Raw genomic sequence first — 13,294 nt, forward strand, 5'->3', positions numbered from 1 at the left:
TTATTGATTTTTCGCCAGCTTTTCGAAAACATGTATATCATATACCTTTTACCAGTAATATATGTATTTAATTCGTGATTCATTTTAAACTGTTTAACGACGAAATATAGCATACATACATGTCTAAATATATATACTCGAGCACTAGACATGTATACACTATTAATTTATAAAAGATAAAATATAAATGCTTACGTATCAATATTGTGATTCAATATTTCAGAAAAGTACGTAGACGTGACAGAGATGATAAACACTAATTTGACTTGCAAATATTACCCATAATCTCCATAGCGATAACCCATAATTTCCTTAGCTCTATCCCGCTCGAAAAACCATTTTGAAAGTGACACGTTCATAACCTCGTCGTAGTATTTTATGTATAATAATAATAATAATAACGATATCTAAAAATACTTATAATAATAATAAGATTAATAATAATAATATTAATCTTAATAATAATAATAATAATAACAACAATAATAATAATAATAATAATAAATATTATACGGAGTAATATAGATAAATATGTGTGTGTGAGTATTAAGCCAGAACTCGATCAATTTATAGAAACTTTTCTGAAAAAGCACCCCATGCGATCGCATGGGATTTGTGCTTCAAGGCCATGCGATCGCATGGCCCTCTGATCCAGCTCACAAACTTTTTCTTTCTTGTTTGTCGACATATTTATTTATTAATATATAATATATAATTTATATTAATTAATTATATATTATATTATATTCTCATGCATAGTTGACTTGAAATTTTCGTTCCGATGTCTCGTACGTTGTTACTCAACTTATGCCCCGGTTCCGGTTTCTCGAACGCATTTTCGTATGCTTAGAAAACTATCACTTTACGTTTCGTGACTCGTACCTTTGTCAAAATATAGTCTTAAATTATCAATAAATTATACCACTCAAAGTATATCTTAGTCTTTCGAGTGTTTTGGTCATTTACTTCTATAAATCTTTGTCTCGTTATTTATTAATATAATAGTATTTATCAAACGTTTCATAACCAAGTTAATATTTCATTTTATCATATTATTATATATATTTTCAATATTAATAAGCATGTTTTAAAATACACATCGCAAGTTATTCATGGATTTAATTCTAACAGTTAATATTCCTTATTATAGTATGTGTCCAAATAACGTTATTTAAACAAACACACTTAATTAACCAATTCTATTATATCGAAAAACGTTCTCGCACATTTGAAACAAAATCAATCGATTATTATGCAGTTCAGTTTTCCACTAACTTTTATCTAACTTTCATTATCTAACAGTTTACCATTTATTCCGAATACCGTTAAAAATGAACGATTTCTCAATTCAGCGTGGACCTCACAACAGAGACCTGTAATAATATCATAATTCTTAAGGGACTTAATAAATATATTTTAATTCAATCTTTTGGCATTATCTTTTAATTCTGTAGTGAAATATATCCATCAGATAATCAAACCAATAAGTTTAATGCACAATATCATTTACTTAACACTTTGTTACGTTTTTAAGTTATAGTATATGTATCTATTTACATATAATTGTTCGCGAATCGTTGAAAACAATCGAAGGGTAATTGAATAGTTCAAAATTTTGAGATTCAACTTCATAGACTTTGCTTATCGTGTCGGAAACGTTAAAGATTAAGTTTAAATTTGGTCAGAAATTTTTGGGTCATCACAGTCTTTACCGCCTATCACTACATGGGCGATGATGAAAAAGAAATTCCTTGAGAAATTCTATCCTATATGTTCAGATATGCGCATGAACATTAAATCTTTTTAGCAATTACCGAGAGAAATTTTTTCATGAAGCATACGAGCGTCGGAAGGAATTACTTAGAGCTTTTCCCCACCATGAAATACCAAAATGTGAACTTGTCAAAGTTTTCTTCGATAGCTTAGATTCTCAAAATAGAGAGTGGGCGTTTTTAAAGCAGCTAAGCAAGGGCTCTAAAACCAAAGCTTTGGTTCATCGAAAAAATACCACTCAAGCCCGAGTGAACCACATGGCTAACTCGGAGGACCATCTAGGAGTGTGGACCAATTGTTAGACGAGCTTAGGAACCTAAATTTTAAGAGCCCGAACCGAGGTAGTTTTGTTAATGCTCTGCAGGTCCAGGAAATTTGTGAAAATTGTGGTGATGCATCTCATTATACACAAGTGTATGAGATGGTGATGCTTGTTATGGAATAACAGGTTAATGAAGTGCAAGGTAGGAAAACTGTGACGACCCGAAAATTTCTGACCAAATTTAAACTTTAATCTTTATATTATTCCGACACGATAAGCAAAGTTTGTTAAGTTAAATCTCAAGAATTTTAAACTGTGTTCATACATTCATTATAACCTCGACCAAATTCCGACGATTCACGAACCGTTATATATAAATAGATATGTATATGTATATATATATTATAACTTGAGAATATTAATAAAGTATTAAACGTATAATACTTTATACGGACGTATTTGTTTCAATATGATTTTCGGCGAAATTAAAAAAATATATATTAAATGATTGAATTATCAGAAACATTGAATTATGATTACAAGTCTCTGTTGAGAGGTCCACTATGATTTGAGAAAATCTATTCCTCTTAACGATATTCAGAATAATTTGTAAAGCTATTTATAAATAAAAACAAAAAGTATCATTTACGAAAGTTAGACAAAAGTTAGTGGAGAATTGGTTTCCATAATATTCTATTAATCTATTTTCAAACGTACAAAGACGTTTTCAGTTTAAAAAGAACTTTATTATTAAAACGTATATAACCTTTATAAATATCTAGAATCACTTTTGACAACTCATTACTTAACCAGTATAATAAATATAACGATATTTATATTTTATTTCATTAAATATATATAACGATTTAAATTAATATTATATATATTTATACGCGTATTATACACACATAGTTTTTATACTTTTACTATACTTTAACTTTACCTTTACTTTACTTTTACTTTACTTTAACTTTAATAATTCACTTTAATAATTCATACTTTAATAATTCACTTTAATAATTCATACTTTAATAATTCACTTTAATAATTCATATTTTAATAATTCACTTTAATAATTCACTTTAATAATTCATACTTTAATAATTCACTTTAATAATTCTTACTTTAATAATTCACTTTAATAATTCATACTTTAATAATTCACTTTAATAATTCATACTTTAATAATTCACTTTAATAATTCATACATTAATAATTCACTTTAATAATTCACTTTAATAATTCAAAAATCTATTATAAATAGAATTCAATATGTTTCATTATTTCATAGAAACTTGAAAATATATTTCTCTAAACTCTCTCAATCGATATATATATATATATATATATATATATATATATATATATATATATATATATATATATATATATATATATATATATATATATATATATATATATATTTGCTCTGTATTATTTCAAGATATTATTAGTATACATAAAATATTACGACGGAGTGGTGTCCGAGTGATTTCAAAATAGTTTTTTTGAATGAGTCGAAGCTAAGGAAATTATGGGTTATAGCTATAGAGGTGATGAGTATGGTTGATGGGTATGCTCGTGAGGTCAATCTAGTGTTTATCATCTCCGTTGCGTCTACGTACTTTCCTGCAATATTGAATCTAAATATTGATACGTTCGTGAATTCGAGGCTAACCTTGCACTTGTTAAATGACGTTATATGTATTTTTACTACGAAATACAGTATTGTGAGTTTCATTTGCTCCCTTATATATATATTTTTGGGACTGATAATACATGCGCTGTATTTATAAATGTTTTACGAAATAGGCACAAGTACTAAAACTAATTTTACGTGGGTTTAAACCAAAAATATACCCTTAGCTTGGTAACATTAAACTACTTGTTTATGTACGGTAGGCGCGAATCCTAAAGATAGATCTATTGGGCCTGACAAACCCCATCCTGACTATGGGATGCTTTAGTACTTCGAGGTTATTTTAAACACACCTGATCTGGTGTGTACTTCAGAGGGTAAAACATGAACGTTAAGGCTTGTTACCGGGTGCCTACAACTTATAGAATACTTTTATACACTTGGGAGTGTATATATATTTATAAACGGAAATCTTGTGGTCTATTAATATATTGAAATGATTGTTATGATAAACCTATGAACTCACCAACCTTTTGGTTGACACTTTAAAGCATGTTTATTCTCAGGTATTAAAGAAATCTTCCGCTGTGCATTAGCTCATTTTAAGGATATTACTTGGAGTCATTCATGGCATATTTTGAAAGACGTTGTATTCGAGTCATTGAGTTCATCAAGATTATTATTAAGCCCATTATAGTTGGATGTATTATGAAATGGTGTGCATGCCATCAACTTTCGTTGTAAAGAAATTTTATCTTTTAAAAACGAATGCAATGTTTGTAAAATGTATCATATAGAGGTCAAATACCTCGCGATGTAATCAACTATTGTGAATCGTTTATAATGTATATGAACGGGTCCTTTCAGTTGGTATCAGAGCGGTGGTCTTAGCGAACCAGGTCTGCATTAGTGTGTCTAACTGATAGTCGTTAGGATGCATTAGTAAGCCTGGACTTCGACCGTGTCTGCATGTCAAAAGTTTTGCTTATCATTTTTGTCGGAAATTGCCTGTTTATCATTCTTAGTCTAGACATGTCTTACTGCATTGATTGCATGAATAGTGTATAGACAAAATTCATATCTTAGCGTATCTGCTAATCCATATCTTAGCGTATATGTTACTGTAAACTTTGCCTGACATATCCCGTAAATTCCTCCGTAATCTACGAAATCTTTTGCGCTATATATATAGATATTCTATGTAATTAGAATACCACCCGATAGCTCAAAAATTATTTCATATCGAAAAATCCTTTATTCAATCGAACGAAATGGAATTCGTCATTAGTTCAAGTCCCTCGAATTCCGATATGGAATCCCACTCAAGCTCCGAAAGCAGTGTGACCGGAATGGATCAACCAATTAGCCATCATCTATTCTGGATGAATTGGGGATAGGTTCGTAGCCTCCTCAATAATTGGAGACAAGAAGAAGGTGATCCCTTCCATCCACCACATTGCCCTCTTGGCGATGAACCTGAAGCACTTACCGGCGAACCGGTCCGAAACACCATTTTCTCTCTCATTTCCAGAGTTTCTCGTCATGATTATATACTACATCGAATTCTAGATTTTATTTATCCGCTCGTCCGAACAGACAATCACCCCGGTGTAATAGAAGAAGTCAACGCGCTTCGCGCTCGAGTAGTGGCTTTAGAGAATATGGTGCAAGGGTTACAAACACCAACAAATAACGAAGTATTAATTCATAATTTCAATTTTATTAAATAAATACTCCGTAAAAGTTATGTAATTTCTAAAGTCTTTAGGGATTATTCAGTTCTAGTTTCAACCGTAAATCAAATGAGTTTAATTTAATATTAACTCATTAAATCTATGTTACATCTGAAGAAAATATGCACATATATATTTTCATAAAGACTGTAATAAAATTCTGTTGTACAAAATATTAATTGTGAAATTTTTTTTAACTGGTAGGTAATACCCGAGAGATATATAAATTCACAATTAATATATTACATTTTTCGAAACTGATTCAGCAATCATCAACTATACTCCCTACTTTCACAACAATATCCATTCTTTCATATAAATCAAAACAATCATACTCATTCAAATTCAATTACATATTCTGATTTTGAAATCTCATAATTTAATTCAAAATATAACTAGTATCATCACTCTTAGATTCCTATATCTTTCAAAGCTATACTTTGACTTCAAAACTGTGTTAGAACATCATATGTATTAACGATTACAATATGTGCTCAAACCCTTCGAAATTCCTGAAGACACTTCAGCTAAGGAACAATCGAGATGATGATCCAACCACATGTTACCCACAGTTATACACCTGAAAAACTCTCAAAACCCAAGTCATAGTTCGACACGTATCCGTGTTAGACCCTTTGGCATTTACTAGCTAACATAACTTTTCAATTCCGTTTAAAAATAGACAGTTTTGTCACAGCTCCAGCAAGTCAACTTCGACTTCTCAATCAAAAAAGTCTTATTATAACCTCGATAGATACGTTGCCCTTTCACCAACGTTACCGGGGAATCGTTTACATTCACCACATTAGCAATAAACTTACCAACAACTTCACTGATCTTTGACTTTCCAAAAAAAAAAATCATTATAATTATCGAAACCCTATCATATACTCATTCGTACCTTATAACAAGAATTGCCATACCAATTATTGAGAATCAGCAATCAGTATTTTGAAACCTCGCAGCATGTCTACATCAACAATTACATATACACACAACGTCTACCTCCAAGACTTACATTCTTTGAATGAGAAATTTCTGAAAAACACCCTAAACTGCGAACCAGTTTTCGAAATTTTAAAAAATACTGATGAAGCAGCAAAAACTGTAAACGACCTTAACAGTAAAAAGTTGGATGATAAAGGATAGTATATTGGCAAAGCTCAGAAAAAGAGAAGATTTGGAACTGGAAAACGGATTGAGCAAAGTATGAAGGAGGCTGTGGACAAATCACAAAGGCTGAACCTGCCTTCAAAGAATCCAAATGATTCAGTACTTGCTGAAGTCATTAACGAATACCTTGCTCCTGACTCTAAACCCCTGCGGACAATATCCTTCATCATCCTCTGATATTAGACATTCTAAGATATCATCGTATCTTTCATTATAAATATCATCCATACTTCTGAAGATATTTTTATAATTATTCTTATCTGAAATCATTTACCTCTTCGCGCTATCTGTATTATATCATAAAAGAAACTATTTTAGTTTCTAAATTCTGAAACATTCGAGTTTAAAATAGGAATATTCTTGAAGAAGTGTTGGGAGCTGAAGCATGAGTTAGTATAATATAATGACACTTGATCAACGTGATTATATTACAGTAATTCATGCTGAGTTTCTAAATGGAACATGATGATTCACAGATCATAACGTCATCATGTGCTATGTTACACGACTCTTGTATTCTATTTGATCTCTAAATATCAAGAAAATATTTCTTGATGATTCGGCCTTTTCCGAGGCATTCTGGTAATTTGACAAGTCAAGATTGTGTCATTACAATTTCCTTCCTAGAACATTAACAATGTTCATTCCGAAATTTATATCTGCGAATTCTGGACCATTACAAGCGGTGCTTAATCGCAAGAAGAAGAAACGAAAGGACAAAGCTCCGAACCAGAAATGGGAGTATAAATCATAGCAAATAGAAGAGAGCATTAACTGTGGATGACAATGATCATAGAAGAAGCAAGGACTTTGAAATATAAAGGAAGATATAAAACCCAACAACAACCCAGAAAATCACAAACCGTATATATCAATGCATATAGCAATATAAAGACACGGGAGAACTTAAAACACTATAAAACCAAGAGTATAGTAGAAGTAAATAGATTCTTTCGGAGGCAGATGAAAAAGAAGAGCGACAGATATGAAAGTGAGGAGTATATCAAGAATCAGCACTGGATGAAGCATATTGACAAGTACTTTAAAATATGAGTTGAGAAGGTGTGAGTTGTAAGAAAACAAATGAGGTGGATTTATAGTGAAATATCCGACAGAGAAATCAAAATGGATTATCGCATTAATTCGAAGAGGATCATAATTTCCTTAATTGCCGAATAATCAAATCCAATATAGATTACAAAGATTTTCTTTTCGGAGATCAATCGTGATGACGTCAAAAGATACGACGAATCACTATTATCTTATTTCATTCATTTACGATAACTTCACTCACACGCTTCGAGTAATCGAATTATTTTATCCATTCTTCTTGAACATGATAAAATTCTATAATCGTTATAATAACATTCTCATTGTTAGTCATGATGACCTCTGTCAAATTTCGGGGACGAAATTTCTTTAACGGGTAGGTACTGTGACGACCCGAAAATTTCTGACCAAATTTAAACTTTAATCTTTATATTATTCCGACACGATAAGTAAAGTTTGTTAAGTTAAATCTCAAGAATTTTAAACTGTGTGCATACATTCATTATAACCTCGACCAAATTCCGACGATTCACGAACCGTTATATATAAATAGATATGTATATGTATATATATATTATAACTTGAGAATATTAATAAAGTATTAAACGTATAATACTTTATACGAACGTATTTGATTCAATATGATTTTCGGCGAAATTAAAAAAATATATATTAAATGATTGAATTATCAGAAACATTGAATTATGATTACAAGTCTCCGTTGAGAGGTCCACTATGATTTGAGAAAATCTATTCCTCTTAACGATATTCAGAATAATTTGTAAAGCTATTTATAAATAAAAACAAAAAGTGTCATTTACGAAAGTTAGACAAAAGTTAGTGGAGAATTGGTTTCCATAATATTCTATTAATCTATTTTCAAACGTACAAAGACGTTTTCAGTTTAAAAAGAACTTTATTATTAAAACGTATATAACTTTTATAAATATCTAGAATCATTTTTGACAACTCATTACTTAACCAGTATAATAAATATAACGATATTTATATTTTATTTCATTAAATATATATAACGATTTAAATTAATATTATATATATTTATACGCGTATTATACATACATAGTTTTTATACTTTTACTATATTTTAACTTTACCTTTACTTTACTTTTACTTTACTTTAACTTTAATAATTCACTTTAATAATTCATACTTTAATAATTTACTTTAATAATTCATACTTTAATAATTCACTTTAATAATTCATACTTTAATAATTCACTTTAATAATTCATACTTTAATAATTCACTTTAATAATTCATACTTTAACAATTCACTTTAATAATTCATACTTTAATAATTCACTTTAATAATTCATAATTTAATAATTCACTTTAATAATTCAAAAATCTATTATAAATAGAATTCAATAGGTTTCATTATTTCATAGAAACTTGAAAATATATTTCTCTAAACTCTCTCAATCAATATATATATATATATATATATATATATATATATATATATATATATATATATATATATATATATATATATATATATATATATATATATTTGCTCTGTATTATTTCAAGATATTATTAGTATACATAAAATATTACGACGGAGTGGTGTCCGAGTGATTTCAAAATAGTTTTTTTGAATGAGTCGAAGCTAAGGAAATTATGGGTTATAGCTATGGAGGTGATGAGTATGGTTCATGGGTATGCTAGTGAGGTCAATCTAGTGTTTATCATCTCCGTTGCGTCTACGTACTTTCCTGCAATATTGAATCTAAATATTGATATGTTCGTGAATTCGAGGCTAACCTTGCACTTGTTAAATGACGTTATATGTATTTTTACAACGAAATACAGTATTGTGAGTTTCATTTGCTCCCTTTTATATATATTTTTGGGACTGATAATACATGCGCTGTATTTATAAATGTTTTATGAAATAGGCACAAGTACTAAAACTAATTTTACGTGGGTTTAAACCAAAAATATACCCTTAGCTTGGTAACATTGAACTACTTGTCTATGTACGGTAGGCGCGAATCCTAAAGATAGATCTATTGGGCCTGACAAACCCCATCCTGACTATGGGATGCTTTAGTACTTCGAGGTTATTTTAAACACACCTGATCTGGTGTACTTCAGAGGGTAAAACATGAACGTTAAGGCTTGTTACAGGGTGCCTACAACTTATAGAATACTTTTATACACTTGCGAGTGTACATATATTTATAAACGGAAATCTTGTGGTCTATTAATATATTGAAATGATTGTTATGATAAACCTATGAACTCACCAACCTTTTGGTTGACACTTTAAAGCATGTTTATTCTCAGGTATTAAAGAAATCTTCCGCTGTGAATTAGCTCATTTTAAGGATATTACTTGGAGTCATTCATGGCATATTTTGAAAGACGCTGCATTCGAGTCATTGAGTTCATCAAGATTATTATTAAGCCAATTATAGTTGGATGTATTATGAAATGGTGTGCATGCCGTTAACTTTCGTTGTAAAGAAAGTTTATCTTTTAAAAATGAATGCAATGTTTGTAAAATGTATCATATAGAGGTCAAATACCTCGCGATGTAATCAACTATTGTGAATCGTTTATAATGTATATGAACGGGTCCTTTCAAAAAATGACCCCTTCTCCAACACCTACAACCCGGGTTAAAGAAACCACCCAAAATTAAGTTGGAGAAACAACAACAATGCATTGAATGCCAACCAGTTCCAAAACCCAAGTAACCAAAAGCAACAAAATAACTACCAAAACCAAGCAATTACTCACGTCAATACCAAAACACCAATACCGAATCAAAACCGTAATTATCAAAACCAACACAAAAACACGTGTTACAACAACCTGCCACCCAACCAACCACCAAGTATTGATGCAATTATGGATGATTTCAAGGTGGAAGTAAGAAAGATGATGGAGCTACAGAACAAGTCAATTAGACTATTGGAGTACTGGAAAAAGATATTTGGAATGTTGCGGAACAAAAAGCTTCAAGGGAACCGGGTAAAATTCCAAGTTACACGGTATTAAATCCAAATAATAAAGATAAGGAACCAGGTCATGGAGTAAACATGGTAGGAATGTTAAGGAGCAAAATAACATACAATAACCAAGTGGAGGAACCAAAGAAAAAGCCAAAGCAATGCAGTCCATGTAAGTCTTCAATCATTCTTAATGGGGATGATGAAATTAAAAGGGATGATTCTATTAAGGATCCAGAGGATCTTGGGGTTAGGACTAAAACTTTTGAAGAGGGAAGTAGAAAAATTGTGGAAGAGGATGTGAAGGTTAATACCATTCCTTTTCCTTAAGCTTAGAGTCACCAAACCAATTTCCTTATGGAAAGAAAGGGCCAAAATAAGAAGACTCGTTGGAAACCTTTTGAAAAGTTCAAATGAATATTTCACGCATAGATGCTATAAAGCAAATACCGTCTTATGCAAAGTTTTTGAAAGATTTATATGTCCAAAAACGGAAACTTAAATCATCAGTTCCCAAAAAGGTAGAATTAACCGAACATTTAAGTGCGGTTATTTCGGGTACACTTCCACCTAAGTTTAAAGACCCCGAGACCCCATTAATATCGGCAACTGTAGGTAATGTGAACGTTAAGAAAGCTTTACTAGACTTAGGTGCTAGTATCAACATGTTGCCTTTTTGCCTAGTTGACCGATATGAATTAGGTGTAATGAAACGAACCTACATAATTATCCAAATTGCAGATCAATCGATTAAAACACCTAGGGGTATGTTAGAGGATGTGATAGTTAAGGTAGAAGATTTTTATTATCCCATGGGCTTTGTTGTGACGGATGTAGAGATGAGAAATATGGATACCTGATAATGCTAAAAACGAACATATATTTCATAGCATTATTCCTCAAGAAAGACAAGCTTTTAGTTGCAATTGTTCTATTTAAAAGTGATATTCGTTTAAATAATAAAAGATGAAGACAAAAGACAGATTCGACGAATTGAAGACGCAAACGACCAAAAAGCTCAAAAGTACAAAATACAATCAAAGAGGTTCCAATTATTGATAAGAAACGTCTCGAAATTACAAGAGTACAAGATTCAAAACGCAAAGTACAAAATATAAAATTGTACGCAAGGACGTTCGAAAATCCGGAACCGGGACCAGAGTCAACTCTCAACGCTCGACGCAACGGACTAAAAATTACAAGTTAATTATATATATAAATATAATATAATATATAATTAATTATATTAATTATATATATTTTATATTTATAAAATAAAACCGTCGGCAAGAAAGACTCCAAATTGTGTGAGCTGTATTTACAAACTCCGCGACTCGCGGAGTTTGAAGGCAAAAAATGCCGCGAGTCGCGGAGCCCCAATTTCTGAAACTCCCTATAAAAGCAACCGAATTCTGATCGCAAAATCATCCTTTTTCTTCTTCTCTCATAAACGTATTATATATATATTTTAATTTTAATTTTAATTCTAATAATAAGGGTATGTTAGCGAGTATTGTAAGGGTGTAAGTCAAAATTCTGTCCGTGTAACGCTACGCTATTTTTAATCATTGTAAGTTATGTTCAACCTTTTTATATTAATGTCTCGTAGCTAAGTTATTATTATGCTTATTTAATCCGAAGTAATCATGATGTTGGGCTAATTACTAAAATTGGGTAATTGGGCTTTGTACCATAATTGGGGTTTGGACAAAAGAACGACACTTGTGGAAATTAGACTATGGGCTATTAATGGGCTTTATATTTGTTTAACTAAATGATAGTTTGTTAATGTTAATATAAAGATTTACAATTGGGCGTCCCTATAAATTACCATATACACTCTATCGGACACGATGGGCGGGGTATTTATATGTACGAATAATCGTTCATTTAACCGGACACGGGACTGGATTAATAGCCACTAGAATAATTAAAACAGGGGTGAAATTATGTACAAGGACACTTGGTATAATTGATAACAAAATATTAAAACCTTGGGTTACACTCAGTCGACATCCTGGTGTAATTATTAAACAAAGTATTAAAATCTTGTTAAAGTTTAAGTCCCCAATTAGTTGGAATATTTAACTTCAGGTATAAGGATAATTTGACGAGGATACTCGCACTTTATATTTATGACTGATGGACTGTTTTGGACAAAAACCAGACGAACATATTAAATAATCCAGGACAAAGGACAATTAACCCATGGGCATAAAACTAAAAATCAACACGTCAAACATCATGATTACGGAAGTTTAAATAAGCATAATTCTTTTATTTCATATTTAATTTCCTTTATTTTATATTTAATTGCACTTCTAATTATAGCATTTTTATTGTTATTGTATTTAATTGCACTTTTAATTATCGTACTTTTTAATTATCGCAAGTTTATTTTATCGCACTTTTATTAATCGCAATTTCATTATCGTTATTTACTTTACGCTTAAAATTAAGTCTTGTATTTATTTATTATTTTACATTTGGTTTTAACTGCGACTAAAGTTTTTAAAATCGACAAACCAGTCATTAAACGGTAAAAACCCCCCTTTATAATAATAATATTACTTATATCTATATTTGTATTTTTATAAAAGTAAACTAATATAGCGTTAAGCTTTGTTTAAAGATTTCCTTGTGGAACGAACCGGACTTACTAAAAACTACACTACTGTACGAT

General features: G+C 30.5%; 1 protein-coding gene across 1 annotated transcript; it reads left to right on the top strand.

The window, feature by feature from the left end:
- Positions 1-11,024: 11,024 nt before the first annotated feature.
- Positions 11,025-11,471, top strand: LOC139903136 (uncharacterized). Its single transcript, XM_071885799.1, has one exon. It carries the CDS (start codon positions 11,025-11,027, stop codon positions 11,469-11,471), a length of 447 nt encoding a protein of 148 aa, XP_071741900.1.
- The last annotated feature ends 1,823 nt before the right edge of the window (positions 11,472-13,294 follow it).

The sequence above is a fragment of the Rutidosis leptorrhynchoides genome, chromosome 1 (assembly GCF_046630445.1).
Source record: "Rutidosis leptorrhynchoides isolate AG116_Rl617_1_P2 chromosome 1, CSIRO_AGI_Rlap_v1, whole genome shotgun sequence".
NCBI classification, from domain to species: domain Eukaryota; kingdom Viridiplantae; phylum Streptophyta; class Magnoliopsida; order Asterales; family Asteraceae; genus Rutidosis; species Rutidosis leptorrhynchoides.

Coding starts and splice junctions, on each gene's coding strand:
- LOC139903136 (XM_071885799.1), top strand. CDS start 11,025: ATGAATATTTCACGCATAGATGCTATAAAGCAAATACCGTCTTATGCA.